Source organism: Hypanus sabinus, chromosome 21, assembly GCF_030144855.1.
Source record: "Hypanus sabinus isolate sHypSab1 chromosome 21, sHypSab1.hap1, whole genome shotgun sequence".
In the NCBI taxonomy this organism is placed as follows: Eukaryota; Metazoa; Chordata; class Chondrichthyes; order Myliobatiformes; family Dasyatidae; genus Hypanus; species Hypanus sabinus.
In genome coordinates this window covers 3,569,197-3,596,815 of record NC_082726.1, presented here as the reverse complement: position 1 = coordinate 3,596,815, position 27,619 = coordinate 3,569,197, and the positions used below count along the sequence as shown (strand labels likewise).

At 40.9% G+C, this 27,619-nt stretch overlaps 1 protein-coding gene across 2 annotated transcripts in view; it reads right to left on the bottom strand.

Annotated features, from left to right (window-relative positions):
• LOC132378751 (chondroitin sulfate proteoglycan 4-like) overlaps positions 1-27,619 on the bottom strand; it is a 217,291-nt gene that overhangs the window by 81,193 nt on the left and 108,479 nt on the right. For both annotated transcript variants that reach the window (XM_059945884.1, XM_059945885.1), the window contains exon 3: positions 12,063-15,605. In XM_059945884.1, the coding sequence (XP_059801867.1) occupies positions 12,063-15,605 (3,543 nt within the window). The remainder of the gene's footprint in view (positions 1-12,062; positions 15,606-27,619) is intronic.

Below are 27,619 nucleotides of genomic sequence, written 5' to 3'. Positions count from 1 at the left end.
CGTTCAAAACGTGGAATGAATACTAAGTAAGAAGATAAAAATATTAAATCACCAAGACGGTAAACTGCTTGACCTGGAGGGAAGATCACGGCGGAAAGATATCAGAATATACAATGTTCCCGAAGGAGCGGAGGGCTTGTCTATGATGGAGTTTTTCGGAAAGTTGCTGCGGGATGCGCTGGAGCTTCCCACGACTATGGAGCTGGAAATCAAGGGAGCGTATCGTGCGCTCATCCCAAAACCTACCCGTGATAAACCACACTCAATAATAATTAAATTCCTTCGGTACGGTACCAGGGCAGAGATTCTATGAAGGGCCTGGGATAAGAAGAGGGTGTTTTCAGACAATAAATTAATATATTTCAACCAAGATTACCACCCCTGCAGAAACGTAAAGAATACTCTGAAGTAAAGTGAGTTCTAAAGCAAAAAAGGATTAGATTTCAAACTCCATACCTTGCTAAACTTTCAGTGTTTTATGAAGACGGGATGCAGTTGTACTAGACAATGGAAGAGGCAACTACAGACATGAAGGCCAGAGGGTTGCCCGTCAGTGTGATCAAACTGAGGGAAAGCCTGGCAGAAGAATTATTCTGCTCCACTTGGGAAATCGTGTGAGAGTCGAGAAGGCAGGAGACGCGAGGAGGCCGAGAGAAGTATATCAGGAAGAGACCGGGAGTTTTCCAAAGACAGTCCTCACCCCCTCCAGAAGAGCCATAAGGTTTGCTAACTTTAAAAATGTTGAGAAGCTAAATGGAAGCAAAGGTAGACGGTGATATACCTATCTCGAGAAATACTTAATACAATGTGGATTTTATATTACTTAGTTGTTATTCTTTATTCGCTCGCTTACTCCTTTTTCCCAACCAAAATGAGAATATATATATGTGTGCATGTATGTGTATGTATGTAATATATATGCATATATGTGTGTGTGTGTGTGTGTGTGTGTGTGTGTGTGTGTGTGTGTGTGTGTGTGTGTGTGTATGTGTGGGTGTGTGTGTGTATGTGCGTGTGTGGGTGTGTGTGTATATATAGGAGGAGTACACAGGGAAATCTTTTCTGTGTAATGGATTTGTTCACTGACTTTTATGAATACTGCAATGGGGGCCCTTAACTCACAAGTAGGAGGGGTTATCCCCCACAGCTAGACATTTCCTCTAGCTCAACGCAGGGTCATCTACTAGAGACCTCAGCCTTGGAATCACACGTTCGTTGCCATTTTTGGTATTATTTGCATTTCTTGGTTCTTATTTGTTCAGGGAGTAGATCGATTAAGTTTTATTCTGCTAATTTCAATGATACATTGACAGATTAATACAGATGGCTAAGGACAAAGTAAAATTCATTTCTTTTAATGTCAATGGGCTATTAAATCTAATCAAACGTAAGAGAATTTTATCCAAAATGAAAAAAGAACAAGCCCATGTAGTATATTTACAGGAAACTCATTTAAGTGATAATGAGCATAGAAAACTAAAGAGAATGGGCTTCACTAATTTGTTTTTCTCCTCATATAGATCAGGACATAGGAGAGGAGTTGCTATTCTTATCTCAAGTAAGCTAAATTATGAAAAAGTATTCGAAATGGGAGATAAAGAGGGCAGATATATTCTGATAAGGGGGAGTATAGACAGAAATTCAGTTACCCTATTGAATATATACTGGGAAGTGATATTGGTTTCTTTCAGAAAATTACTGATATTATGGTAATGGAAACAGAAGGTCGCCTGATATGTGGAGTCGACTTAAATTTACAATTACAACCAAACTTAGACTCTTCCAATAGAAAAACCTATGAAACAAAATCTTTACATAAGAAAGTTAATACACTTTTTGAGGATGTTGGTTTAATTGATATATGGAGGGACCTTTTCCCCAACAGAAGGGATTACACTCATTATTCTGCTCCCCATTCTGTATATACAAGAATAGACTATTTCATAACATTTGGAAAAGATAAAGACAAAATAAACACTAGTGGAATTGGGACAATAGATGTAAGTGACCATGCACCTATATATCTATCTGTTGATTTTGATCTACAGCCAAAGAATACTATTTGGAAACTAAATTCAAGTCTACTCAGTGATCCGTACTTTAAGGAACAAATTAAAAAAGAAATTGGTCTCTACTTAGAATTTAATGATAATGGAGAGGTTTCACCTTCCATTTTATGGGATACTCTGAAGGCTGTCTTAAGAGGGAAATTATAGCAATATCTTTATATAAGAAAAAAATAAGGAATAAAACATTAGAGGAATTACAAAATAGGCTGAAAGAACTAGAGAAAAAACACAAATTGAATTTGGCACAGGATACATTGGGGAAATTAAAAAAATTAGGAATAAAAATAATAGTTTGGCTACGCAAGAAATCAGGTAAAATTTGATGTTTCTGAAACAGAGCCATTATGAAAGTGGATCTAAGTCTATGAAAATACTGGCGTGGAAACTGAAAAAAAAGATAGCAGAGAATACAATTCATAGAATTAGGGACCCAAGAACGAAAATGATAAAAAATAAGCTAAGAGAAATTCAAGAAGCTTTTGAAATGTTTTACAAAACTCTATATTCCAAAGTTCCAGGGGGAAGCATACCCCAAACTGACACCTTCTTGAATTCTCTAGAGTTACCCACTTTAAGCAAACAACAGAATAGAAGGATGACTGCTGACATAACTGAAATTGAATTAAAAGCTGCAATTAGTAGGCTTAAATCAAACAAGTCACCAGGATCAGATGGGTATACAGCAGAGTGGTACAAAGAATTTAAAAATGAGTAAATTCCTGTTTTACTCCCCACACTGAACTGGGCTCTAAAAAAGGCACAAATGCCACCCAGTTGGAAAGAAGTGATAATTTCAGCTATACCGAAAGAAGGCAAGGATAAAATGGAATGCGGGTCATTTAGACCAATATCCATTCTTAATGTATATTACAGATTATTTACCTCCATCATGGCTAAATGATTAGAGGAGTTCCTACCCATACTGATACGTAACGATCAGACAGGTTTTATATGAAAATGCCAAACACAAGACAATATACGAAGGACACTTCACATTATGGATCATATACAAAAAAATAAAATCAAAGCAGTAGTGATAAGCGTGGACACTGAAAAGGCATTTGATTCAGTTCATTGGAATTTTCTTCACAGAGTTTTACATAGATTTGGTTTCCAAGACACAATTATTAAAACTATACAGACACTATGTGACAACCCTACTGCTGGGATTAAAATTAATGGATATTTATCAAATATTCTTACTCTAGAAAGGGGCACAAGACAGGGTTATGCATGGTCACTGCTACTCTTCGCGTTATATCTGGAACCATTAGCTCAATACATCAGACAAAATGAAGATATCGGGGAATTACTATTAAAGGGACAGAGCCTAAATTGAATTGTTATGCGGATGACATTTTGATCTATCTAGAGTAACCAATATACTCTTTACCTAAATTGATGCAATCCTTTGAACAATATAGTCAATTATCAGGATACAAGATCAACATAGATAAAACCCAATTACTTTCATATTACTATAGCCCACCAAGAGAAATTGAAAGTAGATATCCCCGGGCATGGCACACAGAGTCTTTCAAATATTTGGGCATCATTATGCCAAAAGATTTGGCAGAATTATCAAAATGTAATTATCAGCCTTTATATAAAAAAATTAAGGAAGATATGGCAAGATGGAACCTGATTCCTTTTTTCAGTCTCAGTTCAAGGATTGAGTCTATTAAAATGAATATACTGCCCAGACTGTTATATCTCTTTCAGACCCTACCAATAGAGATTAATCAAAATCAATTCAATGAATGGAACAAGATGCTATCAAGGTATATTTGGCAGGGTAAAAGGCCTAGAGTTCATATCAAAACTGCAATTAGCAAAGGAAAAGGGGGGATGGGGCCTACCTTCTCTTAGAAATTATTATTTTGCAGCACAGTTGAGAGCTGTGATATGTTGGTGCAACCCATCATATGATGCTCAATGGAAAAACATTGAGGAGCGGGTACTTCCCATCCCCATACAAGCAATTTTGGCTGATAACAACCTGCAAGGTACATAAACACTATTGATAACCCATGGGTGAAATTGACTCTTAAAATATGGAAAACTACTATAAAAGAATATAATCTAGAGGGAGATATTGCAATTCTTAAATGGTGTGTACTTGGATGCTAGATCTAAGGACTGAACAACTAAAGGAATAACTGTTCTTTGCAACATAATGAAAGAAGGAATACTGTTCAGTTTTGAAATGCTTAAAGAGAAACACTTATTAGAAAAACAAGATTTTATTGGTATTTACAGATGTGACAATATGTTAATAAGATGCTTAAAAATGTAACCAAGGCAAGTACATAACTCTATGTTATTTAGAAAAGCATATAATTCAGATAATGGTAGTAGAATCATTTCAAGCATGTATAAGGGGGTGTCAAATCTTAAAACACATCGGACTTCATACATTAAAACAAAATGGGGGAAGGAAGGAGGAATAATTATATCTGAGGAAGAATGGACAATAATATGGAGGTATCAATGGAAGTGTACCAGTTCACAGAAATGGAGGGAGTTTGGATGGAAAAACTTGATAAGATATTTTATTACACCCTCTCAGAAATCCCATTATGATAGTAACTGTTTGCGGGAGAAATTGTGGAAATCAAAATGCAAATCATTATTGTATTTTTTGGGAGGGCCCTGTTATCAAAAACTATTGGAGGGGGATACACAATGCAGTACAAGACATCTTTAAAGGTGAAATACCCTTAGAGAGTAAGACCATATATTTTGGATCTATACCTCAAAAATGGTTGAAAAGAGATAAATATTTAATGAATATACTGTTGGTGGCTGGTAAAAAGACTCTTACTAGAAATGGTTATCAAGGAGAGCCCAACTTTAAATGCATGGATGGAAATTACAATGGACATTTACAAAATAGGGAAAATAACAGCATTTGTTAATCATAAGCTGGAACAATTTGATTCATACTGGGAAAAATAGTTTAACTACATAACACCTCATAGGCCTGATTTTATCCTCACAAATCAATGAATGTTGTTTAAAAAAAGATCACTCCCTACTTATACTAAGTTTTCTCCTTTTGCTTGTTTTTACTTTCCGCTCTTTTCTATAAGTGTATACCTCAGATAAATACTTTGTGGAGATATGTGACATAGATGATTATATGATATATATGTACAATGTCTGAAATACATCTTATGGAAATGTTTGTTTGATGATGAACTTCAATAGAAAAAAATTACAAAAAAAGGAAATGCAAAGAGTAAAGGAATTAAATTTAGTTTGTTAATTAGTTTGGATCAAAAGATTGAAATATCATAAATTAATATTGATGAAAGTGATAGGAAAATTAATGAGAGAGTTACGTAATTATTTCTTTGATTGGCAGAGGTCTAGAAACAGTTCAATTAAGACTGTTAAATGTGATGCAGCAAATAAACAAGAGGAGCTGAAATTATTATTTTATTTAGAGATAATGCTAAGAATACGCCCTTCTCTGGCCCGATGACCCACAACGCCCAGCAACATACTAATCCACACACAACCACAACAACGCACTGAACCACAACCCCCAACAACACACTGAACCACAACCCCAAAAACACAATGAACCATACCCCCAACACACTAAACCATACACACCAGCCAACACACCGAACCACACACCCAACAACACACTGAACCACACCCCCAACAACACACTGAACCACAACCCCCAACAACACATTGAACCACACCCCCAACAACACACTGAACCACACCCCCAACAACATACTGAACCACACACACCCAACAACACACTGAACCACACCCCCAACAACACACTAAACCACACACACCCAACAACACACTGAACCACAACCCCCAACAACACATTGAACCACACCCCCAACAACACACTGAACCACACCCCCAACAACATACTGAACCACACACACCCAACAACACACTGAACCACACTCCCAACAACACACTGAACCACACCCCCAACAACACACTAAACCACACACACCCAACAACACACTGAACCAGACCTCCATCAACACACTAAACCATACACACCAGCCAACACACCGAACCACACACCCAACAACACACTGAACCACACGCCCAACACACTATACCACAACCACAACAACACAATGAATCACACACCCAACAACACACTGAAACACACACACCCACCAACGTACTGAAACACACTCCCAACAGCACACTGAACCACAGACTCCCAACAACACTGAACCACAACCCCAATAAGACACTGAATCACACACTCCCAACAACACATTGAACCACACCCACAACAACACACTAAACCACACACACCCAACAACACACTGAACCACAACCCCAACAACACACTGAACCACACCTCCAACAACACACTGAACCACACCCAACAACACACTGAACCAGACCCCCAACAACACACAGAACCACACCCTCAACAACACACTAAACCACACACCCCAACAAGACACTGAAACAAACACCCAACGACATACTGAACCACACACTCCCCAACAACACACTGAAACACATACTCCCAACAACACACTGAAACACACACTCCCAACAACACTGAACCACAACCCCAATAAGACACTGAATCACACACTCCCAACAACACATTGAACCATACCCACAACAACACACTAAACCACACACACCCAACAACACACTGAACCACAACCCCAACAACACACTGAACCACACCTCCAACAACACACTGAACCACACCCCCAACAACATACTGAACCACACCCAACAACACACTGAACAACACACTCCCCAACAACACACTAAAACACACACTCCCAACGACACACTGAAACACACACTCCCAACGACACACTGAAACACACACTCCCAACGACACACTGAAACACACACTCCCCAACAACACACTAAAACACACACTCCCAACGACACACTGAAACACACACTCCCAACAACACACTGAACCAGACCCCCAACAACACAAAGAACCACACACCCCAACAACACACTGAAAGACATACACCCAACAACACATTGAACCCATACCCCCCAACTACAAACTGAGCCTTACCTCCCCCCAGCAACGCACTGAATCTCACCCCCTCCTCAGCAAATGCTGATCCACACCCCCAAGCAACACATCCCACAGGGAGAATACGTCCTTGCAGACAGTGCCAGGATTGAACTCTGAACTGCTGAACACTCTGAGCTGTAATAGTGTCACAATAACTGCTACGCTACCAAGACACACACAAATTGTTCTATTGTTGATCTGATTTTAATCACAGAAGAATGTGATCTTACTGCATTATCCAATTTTTTTTTTAAATTTCCTCATAGACGATTTCAATTTGGCAGTCAAAGTACAAAGGAGATTAAGTTGGTGTAATTTTTTATAATACCAATGCATTTTCTCAAACTACAAGTTATTTGTGAAGTGTGGTCATTGCTGTTAAATTGAAACAAATTTATTGCTATGTAAAGAGTTTTGTAAGTCCTAAGAACTTTCTACAGGAACACAATTGAGAGCATCCTGACTGGCTGTATCAATGCCTGGCATGGGAACTGTACTCTCTCAATCACATGACTCTGCAGAGCGGTGCGGGCAGCCCAGCGCATCTGTAGATGTGAACTTCCCACTATTCAGGACATTTACAGAGACAGGTGTATAAAATGGACCCGAAGGATCATTGGGGACCTGAGTCACCCCAACCACAAACTTTTCCAGCTGTTACCTTTCAGGAAATAGTACTGCAGCATAAAAGTCAGGACCAACAGGTTCCAGAACAGCTTCTTCCACCAGGCCATCAGACTGATTAATTCATTTCTATGCTATATTGACTGTCCTGTTGTACATACTATTTATTATAAATTACTATAAATTGCATTTTGGACATTTAGATGGAGACATAACATAAAGATTTTTACTCCAAATATATGTAGGATGGAAGTAATAAAGCCAATGCAGTACAACTCAATAATTCTCTAAGACGTGTGAGTAATTGTCTAAGTCCATAAGATTTAAGAGCCTATCGAGTCTGCTTCGCCACTCAGTCATGGGCTGAATCACTTCATCCAGTCATCCCCACTCCCCTTTGATGCCCTGGGTAATCAAGAACCTATCTATCTCTGCCTTAAATACACCCAATGACTTGGCCTCCACAGCCGCTCATGACAACAAATTCCACAGACTTACCACCCTCTGAATATGAGGCTATCAGGCAGGAACTTGGAAGCATAAATTGGGAACAGATGTTCTCAGAGAAATGTCCGGAAGAAATGTGGCAAACGTTAAGGGGATATTTGCATGGAGTTCTGCATAGGTATGTTCCAATGAGATGGGGAAAGGATGGTAGAGTACAGGAACCATGGTATACACAGGTCGTTGTAAATCTAGTCAAGAAGAGAAGCTTACAAAAGGTTCAAAAAATGATAGAGATCTAGAAGATTATAAGGCTAGCAGGAAGAAGCTTAAAAATGAAATTGGGAGAGCCAGAAGGTCCATGAGAAGGCCTTAGTGGACAGGATTAAGGTAAACTCCAAGGCATTCTACAAGTACGTGAAGAGCAAGGGGATAAGACATGAGAGAATAGGACCAATCAAGCGTGACAGTGGGAAAGTCTGTATGGAACCGGAGGAGATAGCAGAGGTACTTAATGAGTACTTTGCTTCAGTATTCACTATGGAAAAGGACCGTGGTGATTGTAGGGATGACTTACAGTGGACTGAAAAGCTTCAGCATATAGATATTGAGAAAGAGGATGTGCTTGAGCTTTTGGAAAGCATCAAGTTGGATAAGTCACCGGGACCAGATGAAATGTACCTTAGGCTACTGTGGGAATGGAGGGAGGAGATTGCTGAGCCTCTGGCAATGATCTTTGCATCACCAATGGGGACAGGAGAGATTCTGGAGAATTGAAGGGTTGTGGATGTTGTTCCCTTATTCGAGAAAGGGAGTAGAGATAGCCCAGGGAATTATAGACCAGGGAGTCGTACTTCAGTGGTTGGTAAGTTGATGGAAAAGATCCTGAGAGGCAGGGTTTATGAACATTTGGAGAGGCATAATATGATTAGAAATAGTCAGCATGGCTTTGTCAAAGGCAGGTAGTGTCTTATGAACCTGATTGAATTTTTCGAGGATGTGACTAAACACATCGATAGAAGTAGAGCAGTAGATGTAGTGTATATAGATTTCAGCAAGGCATTTGACAAGGTACCCCATGCAAGGCTTATTGAGAAAGTAAGGAGGCATGGGATCCAAGGGGACATTGCTTTGTGGACCCAGAACTGGCTTGTCCACAGAAGGCAAAGAGTGGTTGTGGACGGGTCATATTCTGCATGGAGGTTGGTGACCAGTGGTGTGCCTCAGGGATCTGTTCTGGGACCCCTGCTCTTCGTGATTTTTATAAATGATCTGGATGAGGAAGTGGAAGGATCGGTTAGTAAATCTGCCAATGACACAAAGGTTGGGGGTGTTGTGGATAGTTTGGAGGGCTGTCAGATGTTACAGAAGGATATTGATAGGATACAAAACTGGTTTGAGAAATGGCAGATGGAATTTAACCCAGATAAGCATGAGGTGGTTCATTTTGGTTGGTCAAATATGAAGGCAGAATATAGTATTAATGGTAAGTCTCTTGGCAATGTGGAGGATCAGAGGGATCTTGGGGTCCATAGGACACTCAAAACTACTGCGCAGGTTGACTCTGTGGTTAAGAAAGCATACGGTTCATTGCCTTCATCAATCGTGAGATTGTGTTTAGGAGCCGAGAGTTAATGTTGCAACTATATAGGACCCTGGTCAGACCCCACTTGGAGTACTGTGCTCAGTTCTGGTCGCCTCACTACAGGAAGGATGTGGAAGCCATAGAAAGGGTGCAGAGGTGATTTACAAGGAAATTGCCTGGATTGGGGACCATGCCTTATTAGAAAAGGTTGAGTGAACTCGGCCTTTTCTCTTTGGAGCGACAGAGGATGAGAGGTGACCTGATAGAAGTGTATAAAATGATGAGAGGCATTGATCATGCGGATAGTCAGAGGCTTTATCCCAGGGCTGAAATGGCTAGCTCAAGACGGCACAGTTTTAAGCTTGGAAGTAGGTACAGAGGAGATGTCAGGGGTAAGTTTTATTACACAGAGAGTGGTGAGAGTGTGGAATGGGCTGCCAGCCACAGTGGTGATAACCATACAGTAATTTCTAAGGTAAGGACATGTTCGGCACAGCTTTGTGGGCCAAAGGGCCTGTATTGTGCTGTAGGTTTTCTGTGTTTCTATATTTCTATGTAATTCCCCAGCTGTTCATGTTTTCAAATCTTTTCCATCTGATGAACTGAGAAATGTACAGATTATCAGCACCATTCCTTCCTCATGTAGGGCTCACTGCCATCAAATAAGCTTTCATTGAACACTACAGCACAGAACTAAGCCCTTCAGCCCATCTAGTTCATGCTGAACTATTCATCTGCCTCGTCCTATCGTCCTGCACCCCTCCCATCCACGTACCTACTCAAACTTTTCTTAAAGACTGAAATCAAAATCACATGCACCACTTGTGCTGGCAGCTCATTCCACACTCTCAACATGCTCTAAATGAAGAACTTCCCTCTCATATCCCCTTAAACATTTCACCTTTCACCCCTAACCCATAACCTTTAGTTCGAGACTCACCCAACCTCAGTGGAAAAAGCCCACTATACCCCTCATAATATTGTAGACTGTATCTCTATCAAATCTCCCCTCATTGCCCTGAGCTCCAGAGAATAAAGTCCTCACCTATTCAACCTTTCCCTATAACTCAGGTTCTTGAGTCCTGGCAACATCCTTATAATTTTCTCTGTCCTGATATTCCAATAAGTTGATAATCAAAGCCGATTCAGTGAATGAGTGCGTTGTCTGTCAGCTCAGGGCTGCCATGACTAGTACTGTTTCATTTATTGTTACCCCAGGGCCTTCCTCAATCATTTAAACAGGATGCAATTTAAAATAAAAGCTACTCTCAGACTAACTATGGATCTGAACCAGACGGATCTAATTAGGTCCACATGGTGGCAGCAATTCAATTATATATAAAATACTCAAGCAAATAATTCCAACCTTCCCTTCTGCTAATTAATATCCTCAGCATTGTCATTCAGAATGGACCAGGGCAGCCTGCAGCAAGAGCTCAATCTACTCAAGAGCTCTCAACGAGCACAAATGATACAGCCTTTGGAATATTGCATTCCTCTTTCCATAATTTCTTTTATTCAGTACAACTTAATTTTTAATTTAGAGATACTCCACTGTAACAGGCCATTCCAGCCCAATAAACCCCTGCTGCCCAAATACACTCATGTGATCAATTAACCTACTGGAGATGTAGGAGGAAACCAGAACACCCAAAGGATATCCGCGAAGGACATACAGACTCATTACAGGCGGTGGCAGGATTTGAACCCAGGCCACTGGCACTGCAATAGCGTTGTGCTTACCACTACACTACCACGTTACCTAATTGCTCCACATACCAATAGCAAACTTAGAAGTTAGGTTCATGGCTTGAGATTCAGATTAGCTAAATTTGCCTCAATTTGTACAGAGCTATCTTATTTCAACTTGTTACTTTTAGCATAAATATAAGAGTGGAAAGGAATAAATTACCATATCAGAATCAGAATCAGGTTTAATGTCACTGATGAATGTCATGAAATTTGTTGTTTTGCAGCAGCAGTATGTTGCAAATATATAATAATAAAAACTATCATTTATAATAAGAAATGTATATAAAATAATTTAAATAGTAGTGCAAAAAGAGAGCAAAAAAGAGAAAAAATATAGTGTTCATGGGTTCAATGTTCATTCAGAAATCTGATGGTGGAGGGGAAGAAGATGTTCTGAAAATATTGAGTGTGTATTTTCAGCTTCCTGTACCTCCTCCTATAGCCCTCCCTTGAATCTGAACTTATCATGAACTGGTCCAGTTGGGAGAGGATTGAAGGCATTGAAATAAGCATATAGTTAGACCTGACTTACCAGAAGTTGCTCCATCTGAATGATCTTTGCTCTTCCTTGGTCTACAAAGATTTTTTCATTGTGCACCACGATTGGTCGGTGATGATGACCGTCCATAAAGATCAAAATGGGGAAAATTCCTTCTGCTTTAACCTCTTTCACTTCAACCATAAAATTAAAGGAATCCCTTGAATGCCTGCTGTTGTCATGGTGATAAACTACTTGGTTATTATTTATATCTTTCTGGGAGAAGGTCAGATTTAGTTCACCATTGACTAGAATCTCCCCATGTCTCGGGGGAAGTGTTATTTGGTATACTATTTCTTCTTCACTCCAAATGTCCACATTGGACTCCACGCTGAGGAAGTAGCCATGGACACTTGCCTCTTGTCCTTGCTGAACCAAGAAGGTTGAATTATTGAATACTTTCAAGTAAGGGTCTAATGCATGAACTTCCAGCACAGCTGTTGCTTGGTGTACACCATCAGACACTTGCAGCTGGAACTTTCCTCGGCGAGCACCATGGTGTTTAAATAACACGCGCTTCTTTTCCATGTCTTCCTGACTGAAGCGGGAGAGTTCATGAGCAGTGTCATCTGCAGAGACAATATTACCATTGGATGTCCCCCACTTAGTATAAATCAATTTGGAATCATTAAAATCAGAATCTGCATCATGGAAACAAAGCTCTGCTGTGGTCAGTAAGTGTTGTCCGTTTAGGGTTACATTTAATGTCTTATTCACCACTCGAACAGGTGGCTGGTCATTTACTGGCCTTATGTAAATATATAATGTACCATGAACCACATCCGCCTTAGGTCCGTCACCTGTAAACTGTTCCACAACTACAAAACCAATCTTGTCTTCCAGTGTTTCAGAGTTGTCGTGCTTATACATTAACCGCTCTTGGAGAATGTCCTCATTGGTAAAGACTGTGACAGGTTCCTTGGTGTCTAGCTGTATAGTCAGCTCTCCATGCTGAGGGCCCTGTGTAACGTTATACACAAAAGCAACAGTGCTCTGACCCTTAGTGAAAAGTTGATTCTTGGTAATGATTTTTTCACCTCCTTCCACCACAACTAACGCCTTAGTAATCAGAATCGGTACATCTGGATCAACGCCAATCAATATTGGATAAGTATAAACAGGGGATTGTTGATCACCAACAAATACTTGAAACTGGAAACTATCTTGGGTTTCTTCAGTGTTTCTAACAGTAGCCACATAAGTGAGTCCTACTTGTTTTAAATCCTCCTGTGTAAAGGTAGAACCTGCTCTTAGCTCCTTATTTTCCACTAGTAACTTTCCTTTACCAGGAGACTTTAAAATCACATACCTGAATGAATCAGCAGGGATTAAATGTCCTTCTATTGCAGCCTCAAGTTCATTGTGTGTAATCTTGCCTTGTCTAACATTATTTAGCTCATTAGGAGATATTCTGAGAAGCATTATTTTGGAACTTTTTATTTTAATAAGAAATACACTATCTTCAAGAATTTGCTGTCCAACCGTCACTGAAAACTTTAGTTTCTCAATAATGTCTTGTGTCCGGAACTCAGGATCGGTGCTGAAGTATCGAAGGTGGCCCTGCTCTATATCATACTGGTGGAATGCCCTGACTGATTTCCATTCCCCAGTAGCATCACGTTTCTGGACCTCACCATAATGTAATGGCTCAGTAATGTTGTATACCACATCTACTTCCTGATTGACTGCATTGGTGTCTACAGACAGATTGCTCATGGTGATTAGACTCACACCTCCCTGCGGAAGAATTAAACCTGTGTTCTTGCCCAATTGGAGGTCAGGTTTCACAGCCACAATTCTCAGGAGAGTTACATCACTCATGCTTTCTCCATCACTGACCTGAAGCAACAATTGGGACACTTTCGCCCCACCGTGAACATAGCGAATATTTCCTCCTTTAAGATCCTGACATGAAAATTCTCCAATCCTCTGGCTGGGTCTTCTTGCATCTTCAACATAACCTTGATCTTCTTTATTAATCACAATGATTTTTAATTCAGCACAAACATTGTCAGCATCTCTGGGTAGAATGACATCTGGACCAAGGGTCTTCCAGGTATTCTCAAGAATCATCATAAGATCCTTGTTTGGGAAGGTTAGTTCTGGTGGGTCATTGACTGGAACAATTGACACATTAAAAATATAATGTTGACCCTTCTTTAAACAATTTGGGATCTCTTCCTTACTATGAATGGATACTTCCAATATTAACTGGTCATGTAACACTTCAGATCCATCGTGATGGTATTTAACATAGCCACTGATCACATCCAAAAGAGTGAATGCTTTTCTGCTTTTGGCACCTGGAATATTTAGTTCCAGATGTCCATGTCTGCCATCCTGAGTTATCTTGAAAACCACTTGGGAACGTCTTATTCCAATTCTGCGTATATCAATAGTGGGCTGGATGTGTTTGAGGTCCAAGGTAGAACTTCCTGCTTCCTTTACAGTCAATGGTCTCAGATCTAATAGTCTTGTAAAACCATTGAAAATATTGGACATGTTTTTAGTAATCACACATGGTGGATTGCTCTTTAGAATTCCCCGAAAACTTGCAATGGGTACAGGTGAAACCCCAACTTCTGGCTTGTTTTCACCTTCTTCCATTGCCACATTCTCTTCTTCCCTACATGCAGTGTTGATAGCCCTGGTGACTAATGCATTCGCCAAGCTTTTCTGCTCTGAGTTTACCCATAAGTTGCGAATACAACCAATGAAGGAGCCAGAAGCTGTTCTTTCCACCAACACATAAGATGGACCACGTTTAACTAATTCAGCTGAAGTTTTATTGTCTGTTCCACCAATGAACAGATGTCCTTGGAGACCCAGATATGACTTCTTATTGACAATTAGCTGGTTTTGGGATAATTTATCATCTACTGTAAGTTGTACATAACTTGTATTAAAAAGCATTTTAACACTGTGCCATTTTCCATCACTGACAAAATGCATATTGTCCAGTATAACAATTCCATTTCCATTATCTATTAAGACTCTTAAATAACCACCTACAATTTCTAAAGCAATAAAGTTTGTTTGCCATCCTGCGTGGTAAAGTAGAGGGGCTTGCAAAATAGCTGTCTTTAGAGAGCACTGAAATTTTCTTTCTCCTTTTGTACTCCAACTTGGAAGGGAAATAAAGGATTTTGGACCTAGAAAGTTGGCAGGATGATTAACCCCTGCAACAATTACATTGCTGCATCCCTCCTCTGTGTTATACTCAGGCTGTGAAACAAGTGACGATAACAAGTCATGATCATTAAACTCGGCCTTTGAAATGCAACCTCTGAACGTGGTGGATGTCCGTGATAAATGGGGGATCTTTGCATCTCCAGGTCCACCCAGATACAAGCCAAAGTTGAATTGCAGTTTATTAAAATGGTCAGGTACTTCCATGGTTGTAGAAAGTCCATCTACAGTCAAAGCGAGAGACTTATTTTCATGAACAAGAGAAACATCATGCCAGACAAGGTTGTTAAGGTTTAGACCCTTATGAGAATCCAATGTCCCTTCTCTAGATCCAAGCTGCAATTTCACCTGAAAAATTAATAAGTAACAAAAATTACTTTTAATGGGAATCTCCAAAGTTAAAAGCAACAAGATTAGTAACAGTGCAACTTCCCCATTCCACCAGAGTATGCACCCCCAATGTTACAGTTCTGCAGCAAGGTGGAGTGAGATCTCGTGGATTGATCAGCACGTGGAACAGGTCTCCAAATACACTTAGTGCCCACATTAATAGGTACACCTGTACACCTGCTCATTAATGCAAATAATCAGCCAATCATGTGGCAGCAACTCAAAGCACAAAAGCATGCAGATATGGTCAAGAGGTTCAGTTGTTGTTCAGACCAAACATCAGATTGAGGAAGAAATGTGATCTAGGTGACTTTGAACATGGAATGATTGTTGGTGCCAGACAGGGTGGTTTGAGTATATCAAAAGCTGCACTTCTCCTGGGGCTTACACACACAACAGTCTCTAGAATTTACAGAGAACAATGTGAGAAACAAAAACATCCAGTGAAGAGCAGTTCTGTGGGTGGAAATGCCTTGTTGATGAGAGAGCTCAGAGGAAAATGGCCGAATTGCTTCAAGCTGACAGGAAGGCAACAGTAACTCAAATAACCATGCGTTACAACAGTGGTGTGCAGAAGAACATCTCTGAATGCACACCATGTCGAACCTTAAGGTGGATGGGCTACGGCAGCAGAAGACCACAAGCATACACTCAGGTACTGGGGGTATATCTCCTTAATGCCAAAGTCAGAGATGATCCTGCAGGTTTTTTCCACTGTTGGGTGAGACTACAACTGGAAGGTGAAATATGGAACATGAAATATGAAATATAAGGTGAAAACCTCTTCACTCAAAGGGTGGTGAGAGTGTGGAACAAGCTACCAGTGCAAGTGGTGGATTTCAAAACCTAAGATAACTTTGGATAAGTAGATGGATAGGAGGGGTATGGAAGCAGGATAATGGCTCAGTACAGACTAGATGGGCTGAAAGGACATATTCTGTGTTGTAGTGCTCTGACTCTATGATCTGGCAGGAGAAGTAGAAAGTGGCCTAAAAATCAGAGACCTAGAGGGATTGACTATAATGCACTTCAATAAACCAAAGATTTAACTTTGAGTACCTCAGTTTCATTAGATAATGTTTACTGGATATACAGGATCCACTGCTAACTGATTATACAGAAATATTGATAGTTGGACATCTGGCTCAGTAGTTGCTCTCTACTGAGCTCCCCTCTTCCTGACCAAGGCCTGGTTCCCACATTCCCTCCCGTTCACCACAGCCTGACTTCCCTTCTACTGGTCAGTGTCCTACTTCCTAGTCTCCCTTCTATCGATTGGAGCCCCACTGCCGAATCTTCTTTCTACTGACTGGGGCCCCTCTTCCCAATTTCCCTTCCATTTATCAGGACCACACTTCCCAGACTCCCTTCCACCAAATGGGGATCCATTTCCTGATCTCCCTTCCACTGATCTTCTTCACTCTTCCCAATCTCCTTTCCACCAATTGTTGCTCTACTTCTTAAACTCCCTTTCACTGACTAGGGCTCCTCAACCTGGCCTTCCTTCCACCGATCTGGGCTGCACTTCCCAATTTTCCTTCTACTGATCAGGGCCTCACTACCAAATCTCTATTCCACCAATTAGAGCCCCACATCCTGATCTCCAGTCCACCAATGAGCACTCCTCTTCTTGACCTCCCTTCCCCAGATGGGAGCTCCACTTCCCAGTCTCTCTTCCACAGCTCAGGGCTCCTCTTCCCACATTCCTTTCAATCAATTAGCGCTTCAGTTCCCAATCTGCCTTCTGTTGATCAATGCTCCACTTTCCAATATTCCATTAATCGATTATGGCCCTAATCCCAATCTCCTTTCCACTGATCTGAGCTCCACTTCCCAATCTACCTTCTACAGACTGGGCCCCAATTCCGAGCCTTTCTCCCACTCACTGATCCCCGTGCTCCCATTCAACTTACTGGATACCCAATACCATGCTCCCTTTTAATGTACCATTTATAAAAAAACCATGTAACATATAAATAAAAGCAAATTTAAAACATGTGGGTGCATTAATAAAGAAAACATGCATTCTAGTCTGCCTCCACTTAATTTCCAAACATGTCAGATTATTGGTGTTTCACTGTATTAGCTAACTCGGCCACAGATGGTTCCAAGCCCAGCAGTGAAAGGAGGATGGTGGACATGGTGCTAGCAACTCCAATCCTCTAAAATCCTAGAGCTACAGAAGGATATAGCAGGAAGTTGTGCTACACCCTGGGACAACTCGAAAGACTGGCCCAGGATAGAGAACTCTGGTGAGCTGCTGTGGACGGCCTATGGCCTGTGGACGGTAGGGGTGATGAGGTGTAACTAACTGAAGGGAAAAGTCAAGCAACTTTAATTAAGTTTCTTAAGCCTGCAATGTTCTGTTCTTTATCAGCTTTTCTCATAGCTAGCCCTGGTTCAATAGGAGATGGATAATTTTCCTGTTAAACTTCCCACACAAGGGATAGTTTTATAGGCAATGTTTGGGTTCCCAAGGTAGCAATCAGAATGCTGGAACTGTGTTTTCTGCCTTGACTTTAGTTGAACGTTAAATATAAATAATTACTAATAGTGGTTAGACTGTTTATTCTACATACAACACTGCGGCAGCAGTCCTCAGTTGCAGGCACCAATAGAGCTTAGCAGGATCTGACTGTCTGCTGCAGAGATTGGCGTGCCTGGAAGTCCCCAAACCTCAATTCATCTTTCTGCAAATAAACTCCTTATCTGACCCAGTAAAACTGGCTTCAGGTGAACAGCACATCTCTGTAAAATTAATCATCAAAAGGTGAAATCAGTCATCAAGTAACATTTCCTCCAGCTGATGATTAGGTAGGCTGTGCACATAGTAGCACAAGACTGTTACATTCTTTGCCTCTGAATTTCGTACAAATTGAGAAATGGCCTCACTAAAACATTGGGGTATCGGGCCAAATACAGACTCTCTGCACAAACATCAGGGCAGTTATATATGGGAAATCCTTTCCTATTTCCTCAACATTTGTCTTAAATTGAACTTATTTATACCAGTTTATTAGCAGATATTTAGTGCTTCTTTGTTCGTTGCTAGGTTATTGAGTAATTCAATCATCTTGTTCGGTTACCTTGCAAAAATTCCACATATCTTCACATAGCCACACCTTGTGGAGTGAGCCTCTCATTAAAATTATTTTATTTTTTAACTTATTTAGATATACAGCACGGTAACAGGCCCTTCCCGCCCAATGAGCTCACACCACCCAGTAACACCCATGTAATTAATTAACCTACTAGCCATACGCCTTTGCAATGTGGGACAAAACCAGAGCACCCGGAGGAAACCCATGCAGTCACAGAGAGAACAAATTCCCTGCAGACTGCGGCGGGAATTGATCCTGGGTCGCTTGCGCTGTAAAAGTGTTACGCTAACTGGTACATTACTGTGCTGCCCCAGTTATCTTTCATCAGTATTTTGATGCAATTACAAGGACAGTGGCTAAACTTCATCACCAGTTTTAGGAGTCTTGGTTGTCACCAAAGACAACAAATGTCAACAGATGTACGAAGCAGAGCATTCTAATAGACTGTGTCACCATCTGGTATGGGGGGCACTGACAGGATCGGAAACGGCTGCAAAAAGTTGTAATCTCAGCCAGCCCCATTATGGGCACCAGCCTCCCCAGCATCGAGGACATCCTCAAAAGGTGATGCCTCAAAAAGGTGGCATCCATCGTTAAGTACCCACCCCCACCCACCACCCATCATTCAGGACATGCCCTCTTCTCATTGCTACCTTCAGGGAGGAGGTACAGGAGCCTCACACTCAACATTGTAGGAAAGTTTGTTCCCCACCATCAAAAATAGAGGGCTATGGGTAACCCTAGGTAATTTCCAAGGTAAGGACGTGTTTGGCACAGCTTTGTGGACCGAAGGGCTGTATTGTACTGTAGGTTTTCTATGTTCTATGTTTTATCATCATAAAGTGCAATGTACTTCTGCTGCAAAACAACATTCCTAACCACATATGCCAGTGATATTGAAGCTGAGTCTGATACTGATAAATGGGCACCACGACAGTGTAGAGGTTAGCATGATCTTATTACAGATGTGAATGTCAGAGTTCGAAGTCCAAATCCAAGTCATCTGTAAGGAGTCTGCACGTCCTCCCCTTGGAATGGGTGTGTTTGCTCCGGGTGCTCCAGTTTCCTCCCACAGTTGAAAAACATGCAGATTAGTTGGTAATCATAAATTGCCCTGTGATTAGGCTAGGGTTAAACTAGTGGTTTGCTGGGCATTAGGCTGGAAGGGTCTGTCCAGTGTTGCACCTCTAAAGGGCTGGTGAAATGCTGGTTGCTCAGTTGTCCAGTTTCCAAGATACAGAGTGAACTGCTTTCACTGCAGGTGTGAACACCTACAGACACTAGCCATCAACGCAGACAGGGCCACATTGATCCCAATGTGGTCCTGACCCAGACTGGCAAAACCATCAGCGGAGACACAGTGTTTAGTCTAAGCTGGGTGTGGACTTCACAGAAAACAGAAAAATGACTCAATTCATATAAATATTCTTCTGTTTCAAATCTAACAGAACATTTATTTCATGTGACTGTGACTGCTTTATACATGGAATGGGGCGTTTTCAGAAAAAATTAGATGGTTTAAGGAATAGAAGACAGTCAGAATCAGAATCAAAATCAGGGTTAATATCACTGGTAAATGTCATGAAATGTGTTGTTATGAAACAGCAGTACATTGCAATGCCTAATAATTAATATAATTAATATAAATTATGGTAAGAAAATAGATATAAAATTAAATTAAGTATATAGAGCAAAAAGTGAAGTAATGTTCATGGGTTCATTGTCCATTCAGAATGAGCAGATATACAGGAACGTTAAACTTTCTGTCATTGATTAGGGTGGCATGTAGTGTAACTCTTTACTGTGTCAGTGACCTGTTTACAGTCAGTGTTACACTTTACTGTGCTAGTGACCCAGTTTACAGTTAGTGTTACACTTTACTGTGCCAGTGACCAGTTTACAGTTAGTGTTACACTTTACTGTGCCAGTGACCAGTTTACAGTTAGTGTTACACTTTACTGTGCCAGTGACCCAGTTTACAGTTAGTGTTACACTTTACTGTGCTAGTGACCCAGTTTACAGTTAGTGTTACACTTTACTGTGCCAGTGACCCAGTTTACAGTTAGTGTTATACTTTACTGTGTCAGTGACCCAGTTTACAGTTAGTGTTATACTTTACTGTGTCAGTGACCCAGTTTACAGTTAGTGTTACACTTTACTGTGCCAGTGACCCAGTTTACAGTTAGTGTTACACTTTACTGTGCTAGTGACCCAGTTTACAGTTAGTGTTACACTTTACTGTGCCAGTGACCCAGTTTACAGTTAGTGTTACACTTTACTATGTCGGTGACCTGTTTACAATTAGTGTTACACTTTCCTGTGTCAGTGACCCAGTTTACAGTTAGTGTTACACTTTCCTGTGTCAGTGACCTGTTTACAGTTAGTGCTACACTTTACTGTGTCAGTGACCTGTTTACATTTAGTGTTATACTTTCATATGTCGGTGACCTGTTTACAATTAGTGTAACACTTTACTGTGTCAGTGACCCAGTTTACAGTTAGTGTTACACTTTACTGTGCCAGTGACCTGTTTACAGTTAGTGTTACACTTTCGTATGTCGGTGACCTGTTTACAGTTAGTGTTACACTTTACTGTGTCAGTGACCTGTTTACAGTTAGTGTTACACTCCGCCATCCGTGGGTCTTGGAAACGGGTGGCGGGAGGATCTCCCCGGGCAGACTGCCTGGCAATGTTTAGGGAGTATGTTCGTGCCCGGGTAACTATTGAAAAGGAACACGCGCAGTCCACAGCGGCCTTGGAGGAGTTTCGAGACCGTTGGGCTCCGCGGGGTGTAAATGCCATCGTAGATAGAGATGGCAACATTCTGGTGTAATGTCTATTGTCTATTTGTAGTGCAGTAATTGTGTTTGCCACTGTTTTGTATATATTGTATAGCACCGAAATTTGTAATAAAGGATTTTGTAATAAAAAAAAGTTTACAGTTAGTGTTACACTTTACTGTGTCAGTGACCTGTTTACAGTTAGTGTTACACTTTACTGTGTCAGTGACCTGTTTACAGTTAGTGTTACACTTTACTGTGTCAGTGACCTGTTTACAGTTAGTGTTACACTTTCGTATGTCGGTGACCTGTTTACAATTAGTGTAACACTTTACTGTGTCAGTGACCCAGTTTACAGTTAGTGTTACACTTTACTGTGCCAGTGACCCAGTTTACAGTTAGTGTTACACTTTCCTGTGTCAGTGACCTGTTTACAGTTAGTGTTACACGTTACTGTGCCAGTGACCCAGTTTACAGTTAGTGTTACACTTTACTGTGTCAGTGTCCCAGTTTACAGTTAGTGTTACACTTTACTGTCTCAGTGACCAGTTTACAGTTAGTGTTACACTTTACTGTGTCAGTGTCCCAGTTTACAGTTAGTGTTACACTTTACTGTGTCGGTGACCCAGTTTACAGTTAGTGTTACACTTTATTGTGCCAGTGACCAGTTTACAGTTAGTGTTACACTTTACTGTGTCAGTGACCCAGTTTACAGTTAGTGTTACACTTTACTGTGCCAGTGACCAGTTTACAGTTAGTGTTACACTTTCCTGTGCCAGTGACCCAGTTTACAGTTTGTGTTTTTTTATTTTTATTAAACTAAATATACTTTATTTAAAAATAAAAGCATATACAATAAACCATTCTCAATCCTTTACAAATGTTTTCCATTGCGGTCTTTACATTTCCACACTTTTGCCACCCAGGTGGCACTCTGTTACTCCTTATTTACATACCCTTTTTGAGTGGTATACCTCTGCTCCTCAACTCCCACAGGAGAAGACCTTTAAATTGTGGTCCTTCCCCACTGGGCCCTTGGGGCGGCTGCACCAAGTTTGAGTGCGTCCCTCAGCACGTACTCCTGCAGCTGAGAATGTGCCAGTCAGCAACATTCCACCACGGACATCTCCGTGTGCTGGTAGACCATCAAGTTCCAGTTAGTGTAACACTTTGCTGTGTCAGTGACTGAGTTTAGTGATAGTGGACAGCACCTCTGTGACAGTTCCCTCAGGAATCAATATAAAGTTTTAGATACTGTTGGAGAGGTTGACCTGACGGAGGAAGACCACAACGAACGGGACTCTGGCACTCTGCCCAGAGTTGTGCTAAAGAAATCAAGGAGAAATGCTGTGGTTATAGGGATTCCATCGTGAGAAGAACAGACTAGAGATTCTGCGAGCCGGACAAGGATACCCGGATGGTGTGTTGCCTCCCTGGTGCCAGGGTGCGAGATATCTCAGATCGGGTCCAGAGTATTCTGAGGAGAGGGCGAGCAGCCAAAAGTCTTGGTACATGTTGGTACCAATGACATACACAGAAAAAGAGAGGAGGCCCTGAAGGAAGATTACTGGGAGCTAGGAAGAAAATTGAAATGCCGGACCTCCGGAGTAATAATCTCAGGATTATTGCCTGAGCCGCGTGCCAATAATGGTAAGAATAGCAGAATTAAGCAGATGAATGTGTGGCTAAGTAACTGGTGTGGGGAGCAGGGCTTCAAATTCTTAGATCATTGGGATCTATTTTGGGGGAGGTATGAAATATACAAAAACGATGGGTTACACCTGAACTCAAAGGGTACTAATATCCTGGCAGGATTGTTTAATGTAGCTGTTAGGGAGGGTTTAAACTAAGTTGGCAGGGGGAAAGAAACCAGGGTGTTAGGGTTGAGGAAGAGGAAAATAGAAATAAGTCAAAGATACTGTGCAGCAAAGATGGCAAGAAGGACAGGTAGGTGAATAGACAGGATAACCTGCTGTGCAATAGAAATACAGGAAAATCAGTAACAGATAATGATCTAAATGTACTGTACTTAAATGCCCATAGCATTAGAAATAAAGTGGATGACGTTGATGTACAGCTACAGGTTAAAAGATATCTCATAGTGGCCATCACTGAATCATGGCTAATTGATGGATGTGATGGGGAGCTGATGTCCAAGGATACAGTGTGTAGGAAAGATAGGAGGGTAGGTAGAGGGGGTGATGTGGCCCTGATGGTAAGCAACGATATCAAATCACTAGAAAGAAGGGATATAGGATCAGAAGAGGTAGAATCCTTATAGGTGGAGTTAAGAAATGGCAAGGATAAAAAGACACTAATAGCAGTTATGTACAGATCTCGAAACAGCAGCTGGGATGTGGATTACAAGTTACAGCTGGAAATAGAAAAAGCGTGTCAGAAGGAAAATGTCAAGATAATTATGGGAGATTTTAATATGAAAGTGGACTGGGAAAGTCAGGAAGGTACTGGATCTCAAGAGAGGGAGTTTGTAGAATGCCTACGGGATTGCTTTCTGGAGCAGCTTGTCCATCAGCCCACCAGGGGATCGGCTGTTTTGGATTGGGTGCTGTGTAATGAACCTGAGGCGATTAGGGAGCGAGAGGTAATGGATCATCGAGAAGTAGTGATCATAATATGATCGAGTTCAGTTTCAAATTTGAAAAGGAGAAGCTGGTATCAGATGTATCAATATTTCAGTGGAACAAAGGAAATTACAGAGGAACTGGCCCAAGTCGATTGGAAAAGCAAGCTAGATGGAGAGACGGTAGAGCAGAGCTGGATGAAATTCCTACAAGAAATAAGGAGAGTGCAGAAAAAATATATTCCAAGAAAAAAGAAAATCATAAAAGGAAAAATGACACAAATGTGGCTAACGAGAGAAGTTAAGGCTAAAATAAAAGCAAAAGAGGCAGCGTACAAGGAAGCAAAAATTAGTGGGAAAACCGAGGACTGGACGAATTTTAAAAATTTACAGAAGGAAACTAAGAAAGTCATTAGGAAAGAAAAGATGAATTATGAAAGGAAATTGGCAATTAACATAAAAAAGGACACTAAGAGTTTTTTTAAATACATGAAGAGTAAAATAGTGACACGGGTAGATATAGGACCTATTGAAAAGGATGCTGGAGAAATTATATAACCATATAACAATCACAGCACAGAAACAGGCCATCTCGGCCCTCCTAGTCCGTGCTGAACTCTTAATCTCACCTAGTCCCACCTACCCGCACTCAGCCCATAACCCTCCACTCCTTTCCTGTCCATATACCTATTCAATTTTACCTTAAATGACACAACTGAACTGGCCTCTACTACTTCTACAGGAAGCTCATTCCGCACAGCTATCACTCTCTGAGTAAAGAAATACCTCCTCGGGTTTCCCTTAAACTTCTGCCCCCTAACTCTCAAATCATGCCCTCTCATTTGAATCTCCCCTACTCTCAATGGAAACAGCCTATTCACGTCAACTCTATCTATCCCTCTCAAAATTTTAAATACCTCGATCAAATCCCCCCTCAACCTTCTACGCTCCAATGAATAGAGACCTAACTTGTTCAACCTTTCTCTGTAACTTAATTGCTGAAACCCAGGTAACATCCTAGTAAATCGTCTCTGCACTCTCTCTAATTTATTGATATCTTTCCTATAATTCGGTGAGCAGAACTGCACACAATAGTCCAAATTTGGCCTTACCAATGCCTTGTACAATTTTAACATTACATCCCAACTTCTGTACTCAAAGGCCAGCGTTCCAAAAGCCTTCTTCACCACCCTATCTACATGAGACTCCACCTTCAGGGAACTATGCACTGTTATTCCTAGATCTCTCTGTTCCACTGCATTCCTCAATGCCCTACCATTTACCTTGTATGTACTATTTGGATTATTCCTGCCAAAATGTAGAACCTCACACTTCTCAGCATTAAACTCCATCTGCCAACGTTCAGCCCATTCTTCTAACTGGCATAAATCTCCCTGCAAGCTTTGAAAACCCACCTCATTATCCACAACACCTCCTACCTTAGTATCATCGGCATACTTACTAATCCAATTTACCACCCCATCATCCAGATCATTTATGTATATTACAAACAACATTGGGCCCAAAACAGATCCCTGAGGCACCCCGCTAGTCACCGGCCTCCATCCCGATAAACAATTATCCACCACTACTCTCTGGCATCTCCCATCTAGCCACTGTTGAATCCATTTTATTACTCCAGCATTAATACCTAACGACTGAACCTTCTTAACTAACCTTCCATGTGGAACTTTGTCAAAGGCCTTGCTGAAGTCCATATAGACTACATCCACAGCCTTACCCTCGTCAACATTCCTCGTAACTTCTTCAAAAGATTCAATAAGGTTTGTCAAACATGACCTTCCACGCACAAATCCATGCTGGCTCCTCCTAATCAGATCCTGTCTATCCAGATAATTATAAATACTATCTCTAAGAATACTTTTCATTAATTTACCCACCACTGATGTCAAACTGACAGGTCTATAATTGCTAGGCTTACTTCTAGAACCCTTTTTAAACAATGGAACCACATGAGCAATATGCCAATCCTCCGGCACAATCCCCGTTTTCTGAAAGATCTCTATCAGAGCTCCAGCTATCTCTACACAAACTTCCCTCAAGGTCCTGGGGAATATCCTGTCAGGACCCAGAGATTTATCCACTTTTAAATTTCTTAAAAGCACCAGTACTTCCACCTCTTTAATTGTCATAGGTTCCATAACTTCCTTACTTGTTTCCCACACCTTACACAATTCAATATCCTTCTCCTTAGTGAATACCGAAGAGAAGAAATCGTTCAAAATCTCTCCCATCTCCCTCGGCTCCACACATAGCTGACCACTCTGATTCTCTAAGGGACCAATTTTATCCCTCACTATCCTCTTGCTTTTAATGTAACTGTAGAAACCTTTCGGATTTACTTTCACCTTATTTGCCAAACCAACCTCGTATCTTCTTTTAGCTTTTCTAATCTCTTTCTTAAGATTCCTTTTACATTCTTTATACTCCTTGAGCAATCCCTTTACTCCATGCTGCCTATATCTATTGTAGACATCCCTCTTTTTCTGAACCAAGTTTCTAATATCCCTTGAAAACCATGGTGCTTTCAAACCTTTAACCTTTCCTTTCACCCTAACAGGAACATAAAGATTCTGTACCCTCATAATTTCACCCTTAAATGACCTCCATTTCTCTATTACATCCTTTCCATAAAACAACTTGACCCAATCCACTCGCTCTAAATCCCTTCGCATCTCCTCAAAGTTAGCCTTTCTCCAATCAAAAATCTCAACTCTAGGTCCAGTCCTGTCCTTCTCCATAATTATATTGAAGCTAATGCTATTGTGATCACTGGACACGAAGTGCTCCCCTACACATACATCTGTCAGCTGACCTATCGCATTCCCTAACAGGAGATCCAACACTGCCCCATCTCTAGTCGGTACTTCTATGTATTGTTGCAAAAAACTATCCTGCACACATTTCACAAACTCTAAACTATCCAGCCCTTTTACAGAATGAGCTTCCCAATCTACGTGTGGAAAATTAAAATCTCCCACAATCACTACCTTGTGTTTACTACAAATATCTGCTATCTCCTTACACATTTGCTCTTCCAACTCACGCTCCCCATTAGGTGGCCTATAAGACAGTCCTATCAGTGTTACTACACCATTCCCATTCCTCAATTCCATCCAAATAGCCTCCCTAGAAGAGCTCTCTAATCTATCCTTCCAAAGCACCGCCATAAGATTTTCTCGGACAAGCAATGCAACACCTCCTCCTCTGGCCCCTCCTACTCTATCACACCTGAAGCAACTAAATCCAGGAATAATGGGTAACAAAGAGATAGCAGAGGAACTAAATGAGTATTTTGCATCAGTCTTCACAGTGGAAGACATTAGCAACATACCTGATAGCCAGAGGTCTCGAGAATAGAATTAGGTACAGTCAAGATTACTAGAGTGAAAGTGCTTGAGAAGCTAAATGGACTAAGGACAGGTAAGTCTCCTGGACTGGATGAAGTGCATCCACGGGTTCTGAAGGAGGTGGCTTTGGATATTGTG